The sequence below is a fragment of the Balaenoptera borealis genome (genome assembly GCF_965194805.1).
Source record: "Balaenoptera borealis genome assembly, chromosome: 5".
In the NCBI taxonomy this organism is placed as follows: domain Eukaryota; kingdom Metazoa; phylum Chordata; class Mammalia; order Artiodactyla; family Balaenopteridae; genus Balaenoptera; species Balaenoptera borealis.
In genome coordinates, this window is record NC_138862.1 from 124,144,403 (window position 1) to 124,169,573 (window position 25,171).

A 25,171-nucleotide genomic window follows, 5' to 3' on the forward strand; every position below is an offset into this window, starting at 1 on the left:
GGTCCGGGAAGATCCCACATGCTGCGGAGCAACTAAGCCTGTGCGCCGTAACTACTGAGCCTGCGCTCTGGAGCCCTCGATCCACAACTACTGAAGTCCACGTGCCACAACTACTGAAGCCTCTAGAGCCCGTGCTCCACAACAAAGAGAAGCCACTGCAATGAGAAACCCACGCACTGCAATGAAGAGTAGCCCCCGCTCGCCGCAACTAGAGAAAGCTCGCGCACAGCAATGAAGACCCAATGCAGCCAAAAATAAATTAAAAAAAAAGAAAAAAGGAGTTAATGATAATGGAAAAGGGTTTTTGTGAGGATTAAATGAGTTAATACATGTAAAGCTCTTAGAAGAGAATTTGGTGCATAGTGTTATGCAAGTTTTATCATTGTTATTGACCATATTTCAGCAAGTTTCTAATAGGGAATTCCAACTTCTCAAAAATATTATAAAAATGTATATAAATTAGCATTAACCAGGATTTCTCAACTTCAGTGCTATTGACATTTGGGGCCCCATAATCCTTTGCTGTGGGAGACTGTCCTGTGCACCGTAGGATGTTCAGCACCATCCCTGGCTTCCACCCACTAGATTCCAGTAGCACCCCTGTCTCTAGTTGTGACAACCACAAATGTCTCCAGACATTGCCAAATGTCCCTTACAGTGCAAAATCACCCCTGGTTGAGAAGCACTGCTATAAATCTATCAAGGACACAAAAGCAGCTACATGAATTTATAGTTTAAAATATTGTAATTTTGAAAGTATAAGAAATTCTTACAAAACTTAAAGAACAGGAAACTATGTCAACAATCTTTTTTATACTTAATACCGGGGTGTTTCAAATAATTTTGAATTTCTGTATTTGGGTTTTTCCCCGCCTAGGTACAATAAATTGACCAGCTAAAGGTTTAAAAATGTTTAATTCTTGGCCATCATCAAAAAAGTCTACAAAAAACAAATGCTGGAGAGGGTGTGGAGAAAAGGGAACCCTCCTGCACTGTTGGTGGGAATGTAAGTTGGCGCAGCCACTATGAAGAACAGTATGGAGGTTCCTCAAAAAAACTAAAAATAGAGTTGCCATATGATCCCGCAATCTCACTCCTGGGCATATATCTGGGGAAATCTATAATTTGAAAAGATACATGCACCCCAGTGTTCACTGCAGCACTATTCACAATAGTCAACACATGGAAACAACCTAAATGTCCATCAACAGATGAATGGTTAGGGGCTTCCCTGGTGGTGCAGTGGTTAAGAATCTGCCTGCCAATGCAGGGGACACGGGTTCGAGCCCTGGTTCAGGAAGATACCACATACCGTGGAGCAGCTAAGCCCATGTGCCACAACTACTGAAGCCCATGCACCTAGAGCCCGTGCTCTGCAACAAGAGAAGCCACTGCAATGAGAAGCCCGTGCACTGCAACGAAGAGTAGCTCCCACTCACCGCAACTAGAGAAAGCCCATGCGCAGCAACGAAGACCCAACACAGCCAAAAATAAAATAAATAAATTTATTAAAAAAAACAAAAAAACCCAGATGAATGGTTAAAGAAGATGTGGTACATATATACAATGGAATACTACTCAGCCACAAAAAATAATGAAATAATGCCATTTACAGCAACATGGGTGGACCTAGATATTATCATATAAGTGAACCAAGTCAGAAAGAGAAAGAAAATACCATATGATATCACTTATGTGTGGAATCTAAAATATGACACAAATGAACTTTTCTATGAAACAGAAACAGACTCACAGACATAGAGAACAGTCTTGTGGTTGCCAAGGGGTAGGTAGGATGGGTGAGGGATGGAGTGGGAGTTTGGGGTTAGCAGATGCAAGTTATTATATACAGAATGGATAAACAACAAGGTCCTACTGTATAGCACAGGGAACGATACTGAATATCCTGTGATAAACTATAATGGAAAAGAATATGAAAAAGAATGTGTATATATATAAATATTTCATATTTTCTATATATATGACTGAATCACTTTGCTGTACAGTAGAAATTAACATAACACAGTAAATCAACTATACTTCAATAAAATAAATTAAAAACAATGTTTAATTCTTTCTTTGTCAAGGATAAGATTTAATTAGTAAAATAAGGCTCATGTTCAGCATTCTAGCTTCCAGAGATAATCTTTTAAAGGGAAGGTGGAAGGTCACTTAAAACAGAGTTTGATATGCCTGAGGCTCCCATTATTCCTTAATTCTGATAGAAATACCTTACAAATGGATGATCTACACCTGCACTGTCCAACAGAACTTTCTTCCATGAGGGAAATGTTCTGTGTGTGATATCCAATATGGAAGCCACCATCCACATGTGACTCCTGGGCACTTGAAATGTGGCTAGTATAACTAAAGGACTGAATTTTACATTTTATTTTAATTAATTTAAATTTATTGGCTAGTGGCTACACTCTTCAATAACACAGATCTATACCCTTCAAGAAAGAAATGATTTTACATGTTATTTTCTTCCTTAAGGGAGACTTTTTGTCAATGGGCAGGCCCCTTTCTCCCATTGCCCTACATAGAAGGGTACCACCAGGCAAACATGAGGGTGTGTGGGGTGTTGATAGAACTGACGGCAAGGTTGGTAGGCAATACGAGCAACTACCTTAAGGGGCCGCCTGTTCTCACCCCAGAAATGCTAGGGAGCTCATACATATCACATACTGTTAAATAAAAGAGAAATGGGTTTTCATGATCCACACAAGAAATGAACCTCATAGTCATACACAGTCATCCCTCAGTATCTGTTGGGGATTGGTTCCAGGACCCTCGCCTGATACCAAAATCTGAGGATGCTGGTGTGGTATTTGCATAGAATCTACACACATTCTCCTCATACTTAAAATCAACTCTAGATTACTTATGCTACCTAACACAATGTGAATGCTTTGTAAATAATTGCCAGTGCATGACAAATTTGTTTTGCTTTTTTGGAACTTTCTGTAACCTTTTTTTTTTTGAGAATACTTTTGACCTGGATGGTTGAATCCTCGACGTAGAAGCCACAGATACAGAGGGCTGACTGTACTGTATATGTTGCAAGAGAATGTGTTTTGTCCCTTCTACTTCCCAGAGCACTGCATGTCTCTTCGAAGGCTCACTACATTCCACTCCACAATTCCATTGTAAATTGAACATGCCCTAACAGGCCCTGTCTATCTGAAGATAGCAAACTTCTTTGTATTTAAATTCCTTCTATTGTTATGGCAAGCAATAAATAATCACATTTTATTATCAATATGTAATCTCATACATATATAATGTTTATAAAAGTAGAAGAAGCAGAGCAGGGGTTAGCACTGCAGGGGTTAATTTACAAGGAGGGTCTAAGAATCGCTACAATTCTTAGATGATTGTATACCAACCATGCAAAGCTTGTTCTGCGCTATGTAGTATTTGGATTTATAAAGTCACAGCCCTGGTGGTCTGGCAAGAATTCTGATTATTCTATTACACTAAAATTTTGGTAGAGAGAATTTAGTTACATATTCTATATAAGTTCCAATAAATTTAGATAGTTAGTAGGCTTCTCCTTAGAGGCTAGGATAAAATGCAACTGGCATAGAACATTTTGTTTGTGCTAAAATAGTTCCACATTTTTTACCTGAGATTTTCATCTGGGCGGTTGTTTCTAACTCTCCTCCCTGCCCGTTTGCTACACACACACTTTTTTGGGAATCTTTGTGGGAGAGCCCATTGTTACCGATGGAAATGTGCTTTTCGGATGTGTTGAGGTGGATTAAAAAAAAAAAAAAAAGAAAGGTTGAAAACCATTCTCCTAAAAACCCATCTTGACAGTTCTTTACAGGTTGTAGGTGCACACAAACATCAGGATTCTTACAAGAAGCATCATTGCAAGCAATATACCTTTCCGAAAGGCCATTCTCTAATTAAGCCAGAGATTGGCAGTGGCAGTAGTGATCTATAATGATGGCTACCATTTACTGAGTGCCTAACTCTGTTTCAGGCATTGTTCTAGGCAGTTAACATGCACGAATTCATTTAATCTTCATGGCAGCTCTATAAGGTAGATAATATTATTATTCCATTTTAGTTGAGGAAATAGGCACAGAGAAGTTAAGGACTTTGTGCAATATCACACAGATGGAGCTGAGATTCCAAGCCAGGCTGAGTGGCTCCAGAATTGCCATCTCACTACTACGCTATATGGCAGCTATAGTCACTCAGAGGAAAGCTTGCTTGCAGCCAACCTAGGAAAAGCAGGTTGAGTTCTAACCACTGGCTCAGGTTTATCAAGTGCACGGACAAGAGAAAGCAGATCGATTGTAAAGCTTATTCCTGCTTTGAAAGTCTTTCAAGATAGAAACCGAGGGCTGTCAAAAAGACTGATTTTCTAAACATGTGGATATCTCCAAAATCAAGTGGTCAAGAAATGTACTGCTTGATATAAAGAACAGACTTGTGGTTGCCAAGGGGGAGGCGGGTGGGGGAGGGATGAACTGGGAGTTTGGGATTAGCAGACGCAAACTATAATATATAGAATGGATAAACAACAAGGCCCTACTGTATAGCACAGGGAACTTTATACATATATATATATATATATATATAAAACTGAATCACTTTGCTGTACAGCAGAAATTAACACATTGTAAATCAACTATTCTTCAATAAAATTTTTAAAAAGGTACTGCTATATTCATAACTGCAAGGTCTGATGAAATATTTCTACTAAGATGGGAAACCTAAAATTAAAAATAGAGCTCAACATTTACAGAACCTTTTCTTAATATAAAATCTGGAAATCATGTTGATTGAATGATTAGAAATAAATGTTAACAGGCAAGTCATGAAGGCCTCATTACCATCCTCCACAAAAGCTCATAGAGCTACAAGTAATCTAACATGTTTACGACAATTAACTTTTTCTTACAAAACTTTTGTTGAGAACAGTTAGGAGTGCTTTACCCCATAACTAAAAACACGTTATTTTTAAAGTGCCACTTCTATTAAAGGAGCTTCCAAAAATGACTAAAATGAAGTAACATCAGTAGCACTTACTATGTGCCAGAAACTGTTGTCAGTTTTACATGTGTATTAATCCATTTCGTCTTCAATCCTCAGAATGATCTACTGAGGTAGGTATTATTATTATTATCTACATTGTACATGAGGAAACTTAGGTAAAGAGAGGTCAAGTAACTTGCTCAAAGTCACACAAATAAATGGTGGCACTGGGATGCAAATCCAGGTATCCTGCCACTAGAGTTTCAGCTCTCAGCCTTTAAACTGAGCAGCAAAATGCAGAGAAAATACTTTTCCTGTAAGACATATTTTGTTGAACAAAATCTAACCGTGGTAGAAATGGAATGACATAAAGATGGCAAAAGAGGGATGGTTCAGCGGTTAAGACTCTGCACTTCTATTGCAGGGGGCACAGTTTCCATCCCTGGTCGGGGAACGAAGATCTCACATGCCGCGTGGCATGGCCAAAAAAAAAAAGATGGCAAAAGAGGAACGATCATGTAAACATTTCTCATGTATTTTGTTACATCATGCGGACATCCAATATAAAATAGCTTAAATTTTATTTGTACTCTAATTCCAATTTTCCTTACATCCAAATTAGTAATGTTTTAAGTATTTTTTAAAACAACGGCTTACTAAAGTAAACGTGTAAATTTTCTCATTTTCTTTTCAGAGCATTAGCCAAAGTTAGCCCTTGGCAATGTTCTAAAAAAGCAACAAAGCATTGTTTTAACAGTTACCTTTCTTATCAGATGTCTACCAAACTTCTAAAGGAACAATTAAAAAAATGTTTTTTCTGATCGTAAAGCCTCCTACACTAGCTTCAGTTCTATAAAACAATTTTAGGCTTCTTCTTTAAGCCTAAAGTGAGTGTTCACCATCATATGTGTGTCCTAGGTATTAAACACTAATTTAATAGCTGTTCACACCTCTAGAGAAGAGGGCACAGGTCTCTAAGATTTGGCTCTATGAACTCTTCTTTTTAGGATAGCAGTTATTCAAAATTCTGAACCCTTTATACTTAAAAAAATTATTGTGTGTGTCATATTAGGATTAGGACAGTGGCAGCAAAGTATGTAATTGCCTGTACAAGCACTTAAACCGCTGCTCCCCAGACAGCCAATGCTACCTCTAAAGGGGATGTTTCGGAAATGTTCTCTTTGGATGGCACAAAGACTGATGGCACCACTGGTGTTTGGTGGGTGGAGGCCAGGGAATTCTGGTGTCTTGTAATGTGTGAGACAGTCTCACATGAAGAAACATGGTTCAGCACCCTGAGTGACTTTTGAAGGTTTTCATGTAGTAGAAAGTCTGTTTATTATTATCTGAGCCTAGAACCTAACTTCTTTTTCCATACAAACACAAAGTACATTTTCGCATCGCTTTAAAATCCATTGAGGTTTCCAAATATGCAACTAAATTGCAAATCAAGATTGTAAATTTGTGTTGTTCAGAACTTTACTAGCACAGTTCACCATTTTGAGGGAAAAAAGTCTTATCAATGGAAATGTTCCTCATGTTTCTGAGTCATAATAGTCTACACTGTTGCTGTCTTCGTGTAGTGATTACACACACACACGCACACACACACATGCACGCACTCATCAGCCTACTTCATTATGTCTTCTGGTGTAACTGCGCTCAAGCATTTACATACTGAAAAAGAAATGAATTATAAATTACTTTCCTTTTATTTCTACTTTATATTACAATTATTATTGTATACATTTTAATTATGTGTGGAGATATATTTATGAATTTCACTTCAGGATAGTAAAGGGGACTTTTTTTTTATAAAAAGGAAGTAATGGGTTTGGTAGGGTGAGATTTACTTAGATGTCAGCTGTTAATACAAGAATGCAACTTGCATAGATGGAAAGTTATATAGCCAAAGATGACAAATGTGTTTCCAATACACTAGTGAAGTAAAATTCAACATTGTTTAATCAAATGGAAAGAAAAACCTATTCAATGCTTAACCTTTGCATCGGAATTCATAAATGTCACAGCGTGTTCTTTCTGATGAAACGTGTACTGAACTTTCAGATGGCTATGCAAATGAGCTGACATCATCCCAGGTTGGGTAGGATCAGTGCTGCTTTGTCCCAGTCCCTCCTCCTCTTCTACCCTCAGATGCTGATGTGTAATAGAAACAGAGCTTTGTTAGGCGGTGGGCCTGCAGTTTTGCCGTGTGGAGAATCAACTTATTACCACCATCCTTTACATTTCATTTACATACTGTCATAGTGACAGAAATAACTCAACATTCTATTCCTCTTCATTGCAAAGCCAAATATTTAGTTCACATTTTATAGCACAACCTTTTAGAAAGAATAAAGAGCTGCTAAAACAGCTTACTGCACAAGAAACACATTCAAATGGTCCAAACATATTTGTATGCTGTGATTAATTCTTTCAGTAGATAATTGTGAAAAAAAGATAATAAAGCAAAATCTACAAGAAATCTGATTAAGAAATAGGCAAGGTGAAGGCATTCAGAATTCTAATTTTTATTTTAATTATTATATTTTTAATATTCTTTTATGTATCCACATTCCTTAGATTCAAAGAGATTCAGGTTGGCAAACTCTGAAACTGCAGAAGTGAATGGTTAAGATTTTGGTTTTTTAAATGCATAGCAGTAGCCTCTATTATGGAAAAATTCATGGGTTCATAAATTGTGGTTCATAAATTGTTCCAAGATAACTTCCATTGAATGTGAGTTGGTTTGATAAAATTTAAGTATTTTCTTACACTTATGTTTCTAGGAAATAAAGTTAAAATTTTATTATTACCAATGAAAGAGCAAATGAATATTTTTTCAAATTAAACAAAAGCATTCAGTCGACAAATTAGCTTATTAAGTTGAAGGTTGTGCATAAAATTGCAATAATGACAATTCAAATGAGGTAAACAGAATAAACCGTTTATTAAAACATCGTGTGATAAAATAAACTTTTTGATCCAATGCTACAATGGTAAACATTTTCCCCTCATTAACGTTCCACCTAAAACACAGTTAAATTACAACCCAATATGACCAGAACTTGAAAATACTTCTGTCCTTTACCACTCAGTAATTGAACAGTGAGGTGAGTGCAGATCTAGGTTTTCTTGATGAGTCAGAGATAGAGGATGATAACGTAGAAGACAACTGAAATCTCATACAACCAAAGGTTAAATTTTATTTACCCTGTTCACTGGTCTAAACTTAAAATTCTCATTATATCAAATAAAGATTTCATGAATCATCCCCCTCCCTGCCAAAAATAAATATTAGGAACAGATTAAGGATAAGAGTTGGGTTTTCAACTGCACTTTATTTGTTACTATAACATTGGTTTTTTTTTTAACTGATCAACCATAAGCATGCAAAAAGTTCTCTTCTGAACGGAACTGCTTCCGTAGCTCCTTGGCTATCAGTAGGTAAATTATAAACGTCGTTCAATTTATAGTTCTCTCCTTTATAGCACTTATAAGCAGTGTGTGAGACACATACCACAGAGGTAGGAAAGACCATCTTGAATAAATTATCTTCTTAACTGTAGAGAATTTCTGAAAATAAAACTGAAAAAGGCTAACCCGTGCCTGATGAGTCCCAAAAGACCACAGATCCACCGCCTCTGATTCAAAGAATTAGTCCCCTGGAGGGTTCTAGCCTTTGTAGGGCACCTGATAACAAGATCCACCAGGGCTCCAAACAACTGCACAAAGGACACCTTCCACTGCTCTCATTTGCCGATTCTTTGGACCACCCAGTCCTGCTGGCAGAGAGGGCAGCGATTGTTCTGTTTCACCCACAGGGACATGCAGCAGTTATGGAAGGAATGATTACATTCTCCCCAGACGACTGAAAGAGAAAAAAGAATATCTGACGTTACATATTTCAATTTAAACTACCGAGCTCAAAATTCTAGCTTATTTTAGATTATATAATAATTAGGGTTCATAATCTTGAATAAAGATGGTTATTAACTGGTCAAAATAATTTTTTCTAGCTATAAGAAATGGAACCTTACATATGTAAATTACACTTACGAACGAAATGAGATAAACCACTGTGCTTGGGAACTTTCCATCACTGTTTAGAATCTGTGGGTGCTGTGGTGGCCTCCAGTTCCTACATAGCTCCACATGGTGTCTTTCTCAAGTTAGGAGATTAAAAGACTTGAGTCTTCCTTAGATTCCAGACTACCTCAGTCAGGCCCTGACCCTGGAGCCCTCTGGGGCTTTATTTTACTGAAAAATGTCCTCCTGATTTTTATTTAGCAAGATATAATGAATTTTAAATGTTTTTAGCTCATAGCAGGCTATTATAAACAGGTGACATGCTTCTAAACATTATTAGTTGTACCTCTAATGAGTTGTTTTCTGGAAGTGGTGAGGATCTGTGTTAAGTCATCCACAGGCAGTGCAATTCCTCACGTGACAAACAGAATGGAATGTTCAAAGTGGCTGGCTTTGAAAGAGAGGTCTCTTTCAAGAAAAGGGTCTCTCTGTGATCAACGAAAGCTGGCCTACACCTCACAATTCCCAAATGAATATTTTTAAAACAAACAGAATCGAAGAAAAAATTTTAACCAAGGGAAATCACCCATAATCTGGGATACAATCTCAAACATGGGCTTCATTTATCCCTTGCTTGACCAACTGAGCTATAACAGAACAATAAAAGAAATAGGAAAAAAAAAACAGGAGACAAACCTTTTTGTGAAAATTGGTTGTAGGAGTAGGAAGCTAGGGGACTCAATCTAAGTCTTTTGGGAGGAAGAAACAGGATTTGATCAAAACTACATAAATCATTAAGAAGCTGTATGTAAACCACACAAACACAAAGGTAACCTTTCATTTCAGGAAAATCTTTAAACACTTTTATATAGCAATGTAGAAGTGATGACCTCAAGAACTGGGACATAAAAACCTTTGAGTTGCTTAAATATTTGGCCTAAGACAACTTCTGTAGTCCGAGATGTAAGTAAAATTTAACAAACTTCTATCTATAAACTACATCCAAAAAAATCTTGAGATTTAGAATTGTTTTTACCTTGGTAGAAAAGTTAAATACCGGATCATAAAAGAATATTGAATAGTGAAATGCTTTGTTAAAATAAAACCCTGACTGACCAAAACTAACCTGTAACATACTCAAAACTTGAAGGATGTTTTGGCAAATTCCTTATTTTATACTTTTCTTAATAGAAAAGAATTATTTCTTTTTTGATTATCAAAATGTTTACCATGTCCATGTCTAGAATATATAACCAATTCTCCTCAATTAAAGCAATTGAAGGACTTACAGATTAATTCTATTAAGACCATTTGAGAACCAACACATTTTATATTAACAATGGATCACTGCTTTACAGTTTATTTTTGTGTATTGATAAAGTCAATCTTAATTGCAAATTCAAACATCCCCACTGAGAGAAAACCTTCAGTTGAAAAAGCAAGAGAACAAAATTACAACATACCAACACAATCCTCTTGTTTGTTTTCAGCTTGACATCTAAGACAGGCATCTAAAAGTAAACAAATAGCAATTCTCATTCTGATGCTCAGAATGCAATTTTTAAAACCCATACACTTCAAAGTCAAATAAAGGCCCAAAGGGTTAGAGATGCAGATTAAAAGACTCATACTTTTAATTCCTCATCTGAACATAAGTGCTTAAAGATGAATAAAGTACAAGGCACTCTACTAATTTACTTATGACCACGAGCAATTTCACAAGGGTTACTGACCCTCTATTTTTACAAGCTCTGATGAAAAGAACTTGGATGTAACCACCAGAGAAAAATATGCTATACTCCACTATATTAGGAGTTATAAGCTCACTGGGCATGTTCACACAGATCAACCTTATGAGTAGTTTATTTTCAAGACATCCTTTTAAATAAGCCATGCATATATATTGGTATTTGCTTACACATAGATAGAAACTCTAGAAGGATATCCAAGAAACTAATAATAAAGTTTACCTGGGAGGGGATGCAATGGGAAGGAGTTTTCACCGTGTACTTTCTCAAGTTTTTAAGTTATGTGACTGTATAATCTCTATAAAAATTAAATGTAAAAAACTCCTAAATACTAGGTTCTCTTTTTTTCTTTTTAAGGAAATGCTCCCTTTATAAATAAGTCTGAGCCCAAAGCATTTACCCAACAACAGTAAAATATTTTAATAAATTACTTGGGAGAAAACATGAGGAATGGGAACCAAAAGGGGATACTAGAAGTCTTCAAAATTGAATCTGTACTACTATTTGTTTGATGAAGGAGGTAATATAGAATATTTTAGGAACCAATGAAATGGACTCATTCACTAGCTGAAAGGAGTCAAAGTTGGGTAAAAGGAAGTTCAAACCAACAGAAAAAAATAGTTTTTAACATAAATTGGAGGAAAATAATTCTGTAAAAATAGAAGCACGGTGGAGCTGAAGCCTGCTTCTCTTCTTACACTGCATCATGCTCAGGCATTTGTTTGCTCCTCTCTGCACGCTCTCACCCTTAAGAAAACACACCACCCTGGCCTCTTCAGCGTGGATTAAAAACAACCCTCGCCTCCTGAGGCCTTCTTCAATTCCACAGTTACTGAGTATCTACTCTGTGCAAAGAGTAATGCACTGCGGACACCAAAATGACCAAGTCTGGGTCCCTGGTCTCACCAGTAAACGGCGAGGTAGATAGGCAAACAACTAAATATCATAAGGATCACGATATAAGGCTGAAGACATGGCTCTGGTTCTGTGTAATCACAGAATTAGAGCTCACGATCCCAACTGTCTCTTTTACAAATTAGGAAAACAAGGCTCCAAAAAGTTATCTCAAACGTCCACGTTAACATACAGCTGTGGAAGGCTACTCTGGCTCTTAGTAACTTGACAGCACTAGTAAACCTGGTTGCCTCTTCCTCACCAGTGCTTGCTCGCTGTGCCATCGGCTGCTTTCAGAATGAAGCGGGGGAGAGTGGAAACCCAGGGAGAGAGTGTCAACTACATCAGAATGGGCTGACAGGCAAATCTTAGATCCAGAAGTCATAACCAATCATTTAGGCGTATGAGATGAATTCCAAATATAAAGGACATGGGATTAAGTGGGCTCTTTGTATAATCTAGAAGTCTCTGAATTATGCTTATAGCTTTGATTTAGATTCATTATCAAAAATGACCTAAATGGATAAAAATGACTAAAGTTGCAGATAAAGGAAAACATTTTCTTTTGCTGATGTTCCTAATATCTAAAACAGCACATTTCTAAAGAGTATAGTAACACCTTTCAGAATGATGCTAAAAAACAAACTTCCTTCTGCTGTCACCTAACCACTAAGTGGATTTTAACACCTCATAAACAAAATACAGAGGTCTAGGCCAGAACACTTTCCTGAACCCAAAGCACAGCTGTTGTAAATCTGCAACATTAATCCACAGTAGCAGAATACTTGCTATAATTAGAAAGTTAATGTGAACCATGAGTCATTTACAGCCCATACTTGGACTTACTTTAAATATCCCAGGAAAGTTTATTTCTTGCAAAATTGCAACCATTATTTTAAATTTTGCATTTCTGTTTACTATTTTAAAATTTTTCTTTGGGGAGAAAAATAAAATCCTCTTTTAGGAAATTCTTTTTTTTAAACTGAAGGAAATTTAGGGGATAAAATTTTTAACAGTTTGCCTTACAAAAGAACAAAAATCGCCTGGATAAGTTAAAAATGTCACTCAAACTGGAAATTATGATTCTAGTTTTTAAGAAAGGGGAAGGACAAGGGAGCTGTATTGCAGGCCAATGAACTAGGTGCTTTTAAAACTTGATACGCAATATAAGCAGATCACATCTGAAATCAAGTTCTTTTAAAAGTAAAAAATAAAAATTGTTTGAATCCCATGGTTGTAAATTCTCTTTAAAACAAATCCTTATGAATAAAAAACATAAGAGCATACTGCAGAGACAGTAAATTGAGAAATCGCTTGATGCTGGTAGGTTTGAATTTTCATTCCTCAAGCAGGGAGAGCAATTTTTAAGTTATTTTCTCCAATTCTCTCATTTTTCAGTGCAAAACACAGTTTACAAACTACTGAAACAGTGTTCTCCAACTACCTTCAAGAAATAACATTTAAGATGCTCTTAAATTTAGGAGTTTTAAATGCCCTATTTAAAAACAACGTGCATTTCAAGAGCACCTCTTTTTCAAGGTGGTCGGAGATCTTAAAACAGAAACCATATAAAACATAACGAGATGAAGCTGTGTTCTGAAAGGTTTCACTTGGTCCAATATTTTTATTAAAAACATCGTAGAAAGAAGTAACAGTTATTTGTAAAAGAGGGTTTTCCATAAAGGTCTGACTTCAGGGCACTGTCTTCTCCAAGAAATGGCATCCTATGATAGGAACGGACCAGGAAGGAGATGAAGTTTTATGTTTCGGAATAAAGGGCTTACATTCTTCCCGTTCAAGCCAAGCGAGTGCTATCTGACCAGTCTCGAATCATCCAGCTTTAAAAGCCAGCAGAACAGTAGCCCATCCAGAAAGGCAACGGCTAGGAACATTTTTCTTCCCTGCGCCTCTCCAGAGCACGACTAGGGGTCGTTTTTGTGGAAGATGACTCCAGAGCATCGCTTTGTTGTGTGTGACCAGAACCACTTTAGTGACCCGCTGACTCAGGGCCTTGACCCTGACCTCTCTGCGATCTGCTTTTTGAAAAGGGTGCCGTAGCTGGCCACACAAACCGAAGTGGTTCCTCCCAGCTCCCATCAAATCGCCTACTTTTATTGTCGTGATCACACCCATCACTACCTGAAATTACCTTGTTTGACTGCACTGCTTACCACCCGTTTCTCTCCCCAGAATACCAGTCCCCGGCGCTGGGCGCCTGCTGAACGACCCCACGGCCCCTGGCGGCGGCCGCAGCCCTCTGCCCGGCGGCAGCTCGGGCGTGGCCCGCGGTCCCTGGGCACCGGGGCAGGGCGACCCCGCCCCCACTCCTCCCGGAACAGTCTCTCCGAGGCTCGGTCTGTCCCCCCCGCCCGGAGCCGGGCCCGCGGAGGCCGCAGCGCGGCCCGGGCCTCGCGTGCAGCGCTTACCCATCACCTGGACCCTACAGATGGCGCACGTATCGCACTCCACGTCCCAGCTCCACATGGCCACCGCGTTCCACTTCTTGAGAGAGAACATTTTGTCGCCTCCCGACTTGGATCCTGCACTCCCGGAGTGAGAGGACAGGGCGCAGGGTTCCTCGCCGTCTTCCACGTCGGCCATGGCGGCGGCGCGAGGCCGGCGGCGCAGACGTTGGGTCGCGGGAGGCGGGAGGCTATGGCGGCTCCGTGGGGCCGCCCAACGGGCCACAGCGCCGCCCGCAGGCCGCGGGCCACCACCGGGCCCAGGACTGGGGCCGCCCGCGATTGGCTGGCGCGGCCGAGTGACGTCACCGTACGTCAGCGGTCGCCGCTTCCCGGTGCCCGGGTGTCTCGGTGTCCCCGGGACCCCGCGCCTGGCCAGCTCAGGGGCCTGAGGGGCCCGGGGCCGACTCCGCACAATGGCGGGTTCCACTGCGCAGGAAACACGTGTCCTGCTTTATGCCTTCATGACACTTAACCGCTCTCAGAAGTTGTCTTGTTGATATATTCGTTTGCCTCGTCCCTCCCAAATGTAAACGGCATCGGAGCGGGGACCATGTCTTGACCACCACCTTCTCCTCGGTATGTAAAAAATGCAGCCTCAGGAGGGGCAGTTATTTGTTGAGTGAATGAATGACGATCTAGGAATCTGGTTCAACGGTTCTCAGACTTTTTGGTCTCGCGACCCCTTTACACTTAAAAATTATTAGGACATTAAAGAACTTTTGTTTTTGTAGGATGGATATATACGTATACACACTCATACGTATATATTTCCTTTTTAAGAAAACAGGAAAAAATTTAAATGTATTAATTCATTTAAAAATAACAGTAAGAAACCCGTTACAAGTTATCCTTAGAACAAGAATATCGTACACTCACAAGAGAGAGTGAAGAGAAATAGCTGTGAATATTGTTATCCAAATAGTTTTGACCTTGTTGGTCCCCTGAAAGGATCCCAGGAACCCTGGGGACTAAACTCTGAGAACCTCTGATCTAGTTTAACCTCCTTTTATACGTAGGAATAATGAGGTCCAGAAAAGTGAGTAACTTAAACAGCACACTGCTCTTCCGTGAAGGTGACAGTTTGGAAACGAGGGTTCTTCTGTTGCTAGCCCAGGGTCATATCATTATGTTTTCCCAAGCAAAGCAGATAACATCTCTATTTAAAAGATAAGAGATAAGAAAGCTGGGGCACAGAGAGCGGAAGAAGATGCTTGATTACCACTACCACCTAGTGGTGGACACCTGCTGTGTCAGGTTTGGGACTCAGCCTCCCACCTCTTCTTACTGGGCCTAATCATCCCTTCATCTCCAGATGTCAGGCCTTGTGCCTGGGCCAGGGCTACCCAAACTCCAGAAATCTGGCAGAGGAACAGGGATGCTTATGCATTTACATATTTATATATGTAAAAATATAAATGTGGACACATGGTCACATTTGGCTAGATGCTAATGTGTGCTGTTCGTTGAGTGGTGCAGTTAGGTGCTGTGAGGGACAGAAACATTCCTCAGGATGGATGTAGTGAGGGAAAGCCTCATGGAAGAGGTGAAGTTTGAACTGGGCGGAGATGGGAGGCCTTGGAGGCCAGGAAGTGAATGGAGAAAGCAGACTTCTGCGAGGCTGTTAGCTTGAACAGAGCAGTAATAGTGGTGGCAGGTGTAAATCTGACCACAGTAACTTTATGAGCCAGACAAAAATGCCTGTAAACAAACCCAGATGAACCATCCAAAACACATTTCATTCACATTAAGCTACCACACGTCTGACTAGAGATGGCTATAGATGCTAGATAGTTAAAAAAAAGAAGGCTGGAACCAGATGAGGCTAAAATGCCCCCCGTTGGTGAGAACTGGGCAGTCTGAAAGAGAAAAGGAGGGACCTCAGATGAAAGGCCAGAGGATGATTAAGAAGGAGAAATGGCACATGCCCATGCTGAATCCGAACCTCACCACCCTGCCCCTGGATTACTGTGGCCTGACTTCCTTCCTGTTTCTCCTCCCCACTCTAGCATTCAATCCAAAGTGCCTGTTTAATTTTCCTCTGTCCACTTTTCCGCCTGGCACTCTCCTGCTCAAAATGTTCCGTGGCCCTGCATTATCACTAGAACAAAATCTAAATGTGCCAGTTGGTCCCTTAAATCCTGCCGCCATATAGCCCCAGTCTACTTTTCTAGTAGTCATCCCTAAGCACTCCTCACTCAGACTGTCATCAGATTAGTCGGCTCAGTCGTCCAAACACACCCTGGACTGTCTGTTTTTTTGCCCCTCGCATTGTAACATCTCTGAAATTGGTCAGAACTTCTCCCTTCCTGCTCCGGCTACATTGCTTCTGAAATGAGGAAAAACTCACTTATCTTTGTGTCCGTACTGACCACTCTTTGCCACTATTTATTCATTCCCCCCAGAAAAACCATAGCACTTAATTCACTCTTTTGGCATCAGGTCGCATAACAACCCAAAAGCGCTGTTACTGATGTTCATCAAACAATTTTAAGGGTTTTAAATTGACAGCTCATAAATGATAAAAACCTTAAAATAACAAAATGAGTATCCAATGGAAAAAAAAGCAAGTGCTGTTAATGGACTCTCCAGAAATTGCTACGTCTGTACTGCAGACACATAACACATCAACTCATTTAAAAACTTTTTAACTGTGGTAAAATACACATAACAAAGTTTACCATCATAACCATTTTTAAGTGTACAGTTCAGTAGTATTAAGTACATTCACATTGTTATCAACCAATGTCCAGAACTTTTTCATCTTCCAAAACTGAAACTCTATACCCATTAAACAACTCACCATTTCCCCCTCCTCCCTCTGGCAGCCACCATTCTCCTTTCTGTTTCTAAGTTTGAGTAATCTAGGTACCTCATATAATTGGAATTATACAGTATTTGTCTTTCTGTAACTGGTTTACTTAGCATAATGTCCTCCAGGTTCATACATGTTGTAGCATGTGTCAAAATTTCCTTCCTTTTTAAGACTGAATAATATTCCATTGTATGTATTTACCACATTTTGCTTATCTATTCATCCATCAATGGACACATGGGTTGCTTCCATCGTTTGATTATTGTGAATAATGCTTTTATGAACATAGGTGTACAATTATCTCTTCCTGATCCTGCTTTCAGTTCTTTTGGATATAAACCTGAGACAGGAAGGGGGTAGGGCACAACCTTTAAAAGAATGACATAGCTCAAGGGCACGACATAAACTGATTAGAACCAACTAGGTCCAAGATGGCTGAGTCGAGTTCTGCTTGACCTTGAGCGTCAGTATATGCTCATTGTAGCACATCAGCACACTAAATGACACACCCCAGTTTCCATGGCAGTTCCAAGGACGACCACAAAAGGTCAAAAAGTGAGCAGTGGCCCAGTTACTGGAAATCCTCACCCCTTCCCCAAAATGGCTAATCTCCCACTCATTAGCCTATGAAATTACCCACCCCTATAAAAACTGACAGCCCCATACCCTCTTGCCCCTCTTGCCTTCCGAGATGCCACACTCTGTCTGTGGAGTGTGTATCTCCCTGAATAAACCTTCTTTCACTTTACTATGGCTCACTCTTGAATTCTTTCCTGTGTGAAGCCAAGAACCCACACTTGGCGGCCGTCCCAGGGACTCACCTGAGACCTGGGATGGGACCCTCCTCTCGCGCCCTACTCTCTTTTCTGCAACAAACCCAGAAGTGAAGTTGCTGACTCATATTAATTCATTTGTAATACGTAATTTTCACATTTTATTCTCCAGGCTGCTCTTTTTGTTCAGTAGTATGACTAGGGCATGTCTGCATATAAGCACTTTCATATCCACATTATTCTTCCTGATGGCTGCATAGAATTCCACTGTATACATTTCCTGTGATTTATTTCTCTGAGAACCAGTTGAGAGACATTTAGTTGTTTCCAGTGTATAATTAACAGTGCTGCAGTGAACATCTTTATACATATTTCCTTGCACATGTGTGAGAATATATAATATATATATATATATATATATATATACAGTACATTTCTAGAAGTAGTATGCCTGAGTTAAGGCTATGTATTTTTCATTTTGATAGACATTGCCAAAAGACCCCTAAATAAGCACAGATTTTACACTCCCAACCACTGGATGTCGGTGGCAAATCTTTAAAAAGTTAATATTATTTTTTTGAGCCGAAACAATTTCTCAGGAAGCCTCATACATTGGATATATAAGTTCTAGAGATTTGTTAAATTGATGTCACTACCCTATAGGCTTCCTTACCCTGACTAATGATTTATACTATTTCAACTCATGCTCTAATGTTTACTTTTAATGTATGAGGATCTTGTCTTCCTTGCTAGATGCTAAGATCCTCAAGAGTGGACATAATTTACTGTACTCATCCTCACCTCTACAATTAGTTTGGTGCCTGGAACTTGCCAGCAATTGTTACATTGTACATAGAATGAATGACAGTTTTTGTTTTTGTTTTTAACTTCAAAATGAAGAGATCTTAAGTGTTTTTTTTTCCTTTCTATTTTTCTTGTATAGCTATTCTAAGTGAAATAACTGGAATCACTCAATTCTAACAATAATACCAGCCATTAATATTTATTTTTGAAAACATACTATGAAACAGGTATTTTTCTAAAATACTTGAGATGTGTTACCTCATTCAATGCTCACCCAATGAAATAGGTGCTATTCTTATCTGTATCTTACATAAGGAGAAACTGAGGCACAGTGAGGTTAACTGACCTGCCCAAAGTCACCTGTAAAGCAACAGGTTTCCACAGAGAATTCTGGTTCATCTAGTTGCCCACTCTATGCTTTTTATCGCTGCATCGTGTACAATTTAACAAATACAATTTATCATCCATACATTGATCAATGACACCTCTTGCATTTCCCATGGAGCTGTCTGAAATCTTAATGAGGGTAGGGGGTAGAGTGAGCAGAAGTTTCCTCATTTGGGAGAAGATCCCCATTTTTAGGGATGTTGTCTTTTAGAAAATCGTTATTATTTCCCCAAGTTCCTATTGTTCCCAACCATAGATATATTTATGAAAGAAGAGTCTTTCTTTCTTAAAGATCATGACTTCCTTCAAATTATAAATTTCACATGCACAAGAGAAGAATCCCACTTATTTTTACTAAGGCATACTTGTGAAACCCACATTTTAGAAAATGACAAGCGTGACAGAACTAACACTACTTTAAACTTTCATAAAAGAGTCTTATCAAATTTTAGAACTTGAAAGGGGTTTGGGTACAGTGAAAAATATTATAGAACAAGCAATATGTTTCCAGGCATGTCTAGTTGGCCACGGAAATAGAATCCATATGGTTATATGGTGTCCATATTCAGTTTTTAGCCTGTGAAAAAATGAACAGGAAATCATAAATAGAAAAAAAGAAAAAAGGAAGTTCAACTTTATATAGTAGAGAGTAAGCATATGTAAACCATTACCCCCCCTAAGAGGTAGCACAGCTTCATAAAGAGTTTAGGTAACTTCACCATTTCAGATCCACAATAGGCTAACGGGAACCAGGATGTGTGTGCGCACGTGTGTGTGTGTGTGTGTGTGTGTGTGTGTGTGTGGTGCATGTGTGTGGTGTGTGTGTTGGGGTTGGTGGAGGAGGTTTGAAGAGAGGGGGAGGACTTTGCACTAATCTTTGAGAGAACTGTGTTGTTCTTGTCCTGCTTGTCCCTTGGTACAATCATCGTCCATCAGAATGGAGCAATGCTTTAGGGGAGTGTTACCTCGAACCGAAATGCTCATGATCTCATCAAGCCCACAATGTGCTGCTCATGGCACCATCTATCCCAGCAAAGTGCCCAGGCTCCAAACAGTGCCCCTTGGTGGCTGCTACTCACAGGCATAGATATCAAGAGCATGGCTTTTTCTTCTTTGTACGGGTAATACTAGATTTCTTGCTGTTTTTCCAAATAGATCTGAAGGTGTCTGAAGAGATCTGGGGAGTGACTGTAATTTTTAAGACTGGCAGTGTACCTGAGAGGAGGAAGAACATAATAGTATCTGGGTAGGCTATCTCACAATTCCATTTGATGGACTGGGTCTTAGGCTTCTGAGAGGGGCATTCTCCCACATTCTTATTAACTGGGCAACTTTCCTTTCACCTAATACCCTTTCCTTATATCTTCTTGATGTGAGTGATCATAATAATTAATTTATTTCTGTAATAACTTCTTAGACTAGTCCTTTCTTTTTCCATTCCCACTATCATATCTTGGATGATTCCAGTAGCCTTCTAACTGGTCTTCCTAACCTCAGACTTCCACAATCCCAAATCTATCCTGGACCCTGCTTCCAGATTAATCATCTAAAAGCAAAATTCTGATCTTGTCCTTCATCAATCTGATAACATTATTGGCTTTCCATCTTTAGCAGACATCTTTTGTTTGTGCTTGCCCAGCTTCCACTGTAGCTTCTTGCTGGAACAGAGCCCTGAGTTTCCTTTGGGGTTCCACCCCCCTGCCCTCCAGAGGTGGACACATAACTCAGACCTGGCCACTTCATGCATTTCTTCTCCCTGGCACAGTGACTGGTCCATAGGAGTGCATGTGACTCATGATGGTCCCATGAAAGTAAAGAGAAAGGCTCTTTCTTGAGATTAAACAGGCAAATGGTAAACTTCTGGCTAGTGCTGTCCTACTTGCCACTGTGTGGGAAGAACCTGCCTGTGAATAAAGTCAACACAGAAGCAGAGCTTTCAGGAGGTGGGGTTAGGTGGCATTATTTGAATCCCTGACTCTAGGGGAACCTGTAGCTGGAACTACCCCTGGACTTTCCATTATTTGAGTCAATAAATTCTTTTTGGTATTGAAATCAGTTTTAGTTGGTTTTGTATAACTTGAAACCAAGATGTCTCGCTGATTTTCCCATATGGACCTGTGATATTTTGATTTATAAGAAATGTGTATTTGGTCATTTGGATGACCAAATATCTATGAGGAATATGCATTTCTGGTGGTATTTGTCCATGGTTCCTGGCTCACGGCTCCCAAAACCCTTGACATTTCCTGGGAGATAAGAGCAATGGCAGCATCTGTGTGTCCTCAATTCCTGAAAATGCTTTAGAGCCATCAAGGCGAAATGCGTGCCTTCTTATTCATCACAGCCCCTTTCTACCACTGGTTGGGTTTATGTTAATAAGGTGACTTTCAGAAATTCCCTAAAGAGTGGGGCTGGTTGCCCAGGGAACCAACCAGGAATGGAGGGTTGGCACTTTCAGTCCCATGCCCTGATTTCCAGGGAGGGGAGAGGAGAGGGGCTGGAGGTTAAACCAATCACCAGTGGCCAGCGATTTAATCAGCCATGCCCATATAATGAAGCCCCTGTAAAAATCAAAAGGATGAGGTTCAGAGAACTTGCAGCCTGGGGAAACAGAGCAATTCTACCTGTCACTGTGCCAGGTCCCAGACGCCACAAGGACAGAAGCTCCTTTGTTTGGGACCTCGCCCCGCGTATCTCTTCATCTGGCTATTGATTCATATACCTTAATAATATTTGTAATAAACCGACAATCTAGTTAGTAAACTGGTTTCCTAGCAAATTAATCAAACCAAGGAGGGGGTCATGAGTGACTGATTTACAGCCAGTTGCTCAGAAGTACAAGTAACAATCTGGATTTGAATTGAGGTTGAAACATGAAAATGGTTGTAAGGGTGTGGGATCAGGCTGGGCACAGTGAGGGGTGGTGGAGGGTCAGGGACTTGGAGGTATAAAACAGTATGGTTTGTAATTTCAGGATTTGGAAAGTGCCAGAATCCGGGTCACGGAGGGTCTGGGTGGTACAACTGTGCCTGGAAGAGATGCAAAGTCAGTATCCTAGTTGGGTGTTTTCCTCTGGTGAGCAGTGCTTATTGGTACTTGGTGTGCTAGGGGGTCCTTCCATCCCATGGCTCATCATGGAAAATCAGGGTGTGTGTTAATGGGGTGAGGGTTTGCTCTGATACTCCACAGTGGGGTTGGTCCAGAGTAAAATCTAAGGTAGTCACCTTCCAGGGGCGTGCCTACATCGGGAGGTCGTGCAGTAGCCCTTCGTGTTTCCTGGGTCTACTTTTGGCCCAGGTGTGTGTCTTCCATGTTCCCTCGTAGAGCAGCAGGTTTTGCAGATGCAGGTCTGCTAGCTGACTCAGGGGCTATGCCGAATGTCTAATAAAGACCCCGGTGTCTCACTTGGGCCACTCTGGAGGGGTCACTGGCTTCAAGGGCCTTTAACAAAGTCTACAGTACAAAGGAGTGGCCGACTCATCTAAAAGAGTTTGAGGCAAAGACAGCCAGTTCCCTGCCTGATATCTTTTCCTTCTCTTCTTCTTTGCTAAAAGAACTCATTTTTTTTTTTTTTTTTTTAGGGCAACAATGTGCCCAGATAAAAACAAAATCTATTTTGTCCAGTCTTCCTTGGCATTAGGGGTGGGCATGTGACACAATTCTGGCCAACTAGACATAAGCAGAACTATGCTGGGGATTTCTGAGATTTTCTCATACAGGTACAAGCACCTTCTCCTTGTCCCTTCCTTCTCCTTCTTCTGGTGTGAGTTGGAAATGGGAGGCTACAGGCAAAACAGCCACTTTGCAACCATGAGGATAAAAGCCACTTGCTAAGTTTGATGGTGGGGAAAGAGAGGGGAAACCTGCGACACAGACGACATGGTGGAGGGTCTGTTACCTGCCTAATGTTCCTCTACTTGATTTAACCACTGTAGCTAGTTCTGTTACATGTAGCCAAGCATCATCTCTACCTGATGCAGAATTTAATGGCAAATAGTATAAATCATAGTCAAGGAGAGAATGAAAGCTCAGAGTTTAAAAAAAAAGGATGGGTCCAAAGCAGAGGAGGACGAGGTCTTCAATAGGAAAACAAGGTCCAAAGTCTTGACTGCTGAGGAGGGGTCAGGAGGGAGTGTGGGACTTGTGGCTCGGGCTGTGACAAGTGTCAGGGGCTGGAGGCCACTTGAAATGAGGCCTCAGAGGATTCGTGTGGCACCCAAACCCACAGAAGACTGTCACGTTCCCTGAACACCACACTTCCGGTCATCCTTTTCACTTCTTCTCCTTATAGAGTTCTACTCATTCTTCAGTGCTCCAGTTCCTTAGCAGAAGCTGAGATGACTTAAGATAGTAATTAGATACTGAGATGGAGTTACAGAACAGTGAATGGCATGGTGAGAAAGCTATGCACGTTTCGATTCTCTAAAAATATTTCGATCAAAACAATGCATACAGATAGCTAAACAATTAAATAGGGATTAAAAAGTTTATAATGAAAATCAGCAGACCCTCCCCCCTCCCACCTCAGCATCCACAGCACTCTTCTCTAGAGACAACCACTTTCAACTCATTCAGCTGTTTTTCATGTTTACTGCCTTACTTCAAAGTACTTCTATATTATTTCTCAATATTTCCATTTAAATTTTTACATATTTACTCTTGTCACTTTCTCTCAGCAAACCTTTCAATAGAGATACATCACAATTTTTAGTTAAATCAACACGTTAGATTCATTGGTATGATCATACATATTTTGTTCACAGTGTTTCTTTTTTTACATAACTTTCTTTTGCCTGATTTAATAGTTGCCCTTTTTTTTCATTTGCATAGTTTTTTATGTACCTATTAGAAATATTTCCCCCAATTTCTTTTATTTCTCACATACCTATCATCATTTCTTTCAAAATACTTAAGCATTTCCAATGCTTTATTAATTCCGTTTTTAATGCAATATTCCCCATTTCCAAAGTCCTCCATCTTTCTGACCCGTCTGGACTAGGTCTGACCCTCAACCATCTTTTGGGACTCCCTTTTCTACTTTTCTGTATCGAGTCTCCTGATTTCTGGATTCTGCATTCTTTGTCTTTGTGATTTATTCCCTCATTTTGCTCAAGCATCTTCTCTGGAAGCTTCCTGAGAATGGATATAGAGGAGGTACGAAGTTTGAGTCCTTGTGAGCTGAAAACATCTTTAGTTTATGCTCACACTTGGTGAGGAGTTGGGAATGTGTAGAGTTCTCACAGAGCTGCCATGGCCGCGCTCCTTGCCTCTAGCTTTCAGTTAGGAAGTCTGATGTCCTTCTGACTCCCAGTCCTTTGTGTGCAATCTTCTTTCTTTTCATATGTTGTTAGGATCTCCCCTTTATTCCTAGCATTCTGAAATGCCATGATTATCATGCACTGTGCTGAAGACTCAGGGGGCTCTTTCAGTATGCAGATTTATGTCCCTTGGTTCTGGGAAAGTTCTCCATTTATTCCTTTGATAATTCCCTTTTGTCACTTTTCTCTGTTCTCTCTTTCTGAAACTATGAGTTAGATACTGGTGCTCTTAGACTGATCCTGTTGCTTATATTTTCTCACCAGTTTTTCATCTCCCTATCTTTTGTTCTACTTTCTGAAGACTTTCTTGACTTCATTTTTCAACATTTGTTTTGAAGTTTTTATTTTGGCTATCATTTTCACTTTCTAAGAACTTAAAAATTTTTTTCTAATCTTTTTTCAAAGCAGCCTGTTCTTATTTTATAGATGCATTATCTTCTGTTTTATGGAGGGTGTTATAACTAATTTCTTTTTAAAATTTTCTGCATTGTCTCTATATCGTCAGGGTTCTTTTGTACTCTTTGTTTCAGGTATGGTTTCCTGTGTTGGAGAATTGTGTCTGGAGAGTCTCAGATTTCTGTTCACAGTGAACCATGAGGATTCCAAAGGCTGACAGGAAGCTCCTGTGTATGTGCAGGGCTTGCTTACCTGCTAGGCTTCTTTGAATGGTGAGGGAGTGGCCAGCTGTCAGCATCTGGAATTCCTTTCTCTGGGGCTATTCAGTTCTCAAAGAATACCCCAGTCTTCTACATGGCTATCAGCCTTCTGGAAGCAAGGCAGACAAAGAAGGCTTGGGTGAAGGGAAAGGCTGAATCCCAAATGTGTAGAATTTTCCTTACTCCTCCTCTCTCCAGCTTCTCACCTCACCCTCATTGCTGGGCGTCCTGGGTCTGCTGAAAGGCTGTTTAATCTTTCCAGAGAGAAGTCCCTAATTGGTCTCCCTGCTTCT

General features: G+C 40.0%; 1 protein-coding gene and 1 pseudogene across 3 annotated transcripts in view; both read right to left on the minus strand.

The window, feature by feature from the left end:
- Positions 1-7,918: 7,918 nt before the first annotated feature.
- Positions 7,919-14,401, minus strand: RNF7 (ring finger protein 7). Of its 2 annotated transcripts, none has more exons than XM_082395140.1 (3): positions 14,097-14,401; positions 10,485-10,532; positions 7,919-8,863 (listed from the first exon to the last, which is right to left on the minus strand). In XM_082395140.1, the coding sequence occupies exons 1-3, from the start codon at positions 14,262-14,264 to the stop codon at positions 8,807-8,809; spliced, it is 273 nt and encodes a 90-aa protein (XP_082251266.1). In that variant the 5' UTR covers positions 14,265-14,401; the 3' UTR covers positions 7,919-8,806. The 2 variants fall into 2 exon arrangements, with proteins under 2 accessions (XP_082251266.1, XP_082251265.1); XM_082395139.1 differs by having other exon boundaries at positions 14,090-14,391.
- A 422-nt stretch (positions 14,402-14,823) lies between these two features.
- LOC309629534 overlaps positions 14,824-25,171 on the minus strand; it is a 48,488-nt pseudogene continuing 38,140 nt past the window's right edge. Inside the window, exon 8 of the transcript in view lies at positions 14,824-20,119. The product of the transcript in view is annotated as an uncharacterized misc_RNA (transcript). The remainder of the gene's footprint in view (positions 20,120-25,171) is intronic.

Excerpts from the sequence above, each read along its gene's own strand:
- RNF7 (XM_082395139.1), bottom strand. The coding sequence starts at position 14,264 with ATGGCCGACGTGGAAGACGGCGAGGAACCCTGCGCCCTGTCCTCTCAC. Across the intron at positions 10,533-14,089 it reads CTGTAGGGTCCAGGTGATGG|ATGCCTGTCTTAGATGTCAA; the intron begins GTAAGCGCTGCA and ends GTTTACTTTTAG. Across the intron at positions 8,864-10,484 it reads CAAACAAGAGGATTGTGTTG|TCGTCTGGGGAGAATGTAAT; the intron begins GTATGTTGTAAT and ends TTTCTCTTTCAG.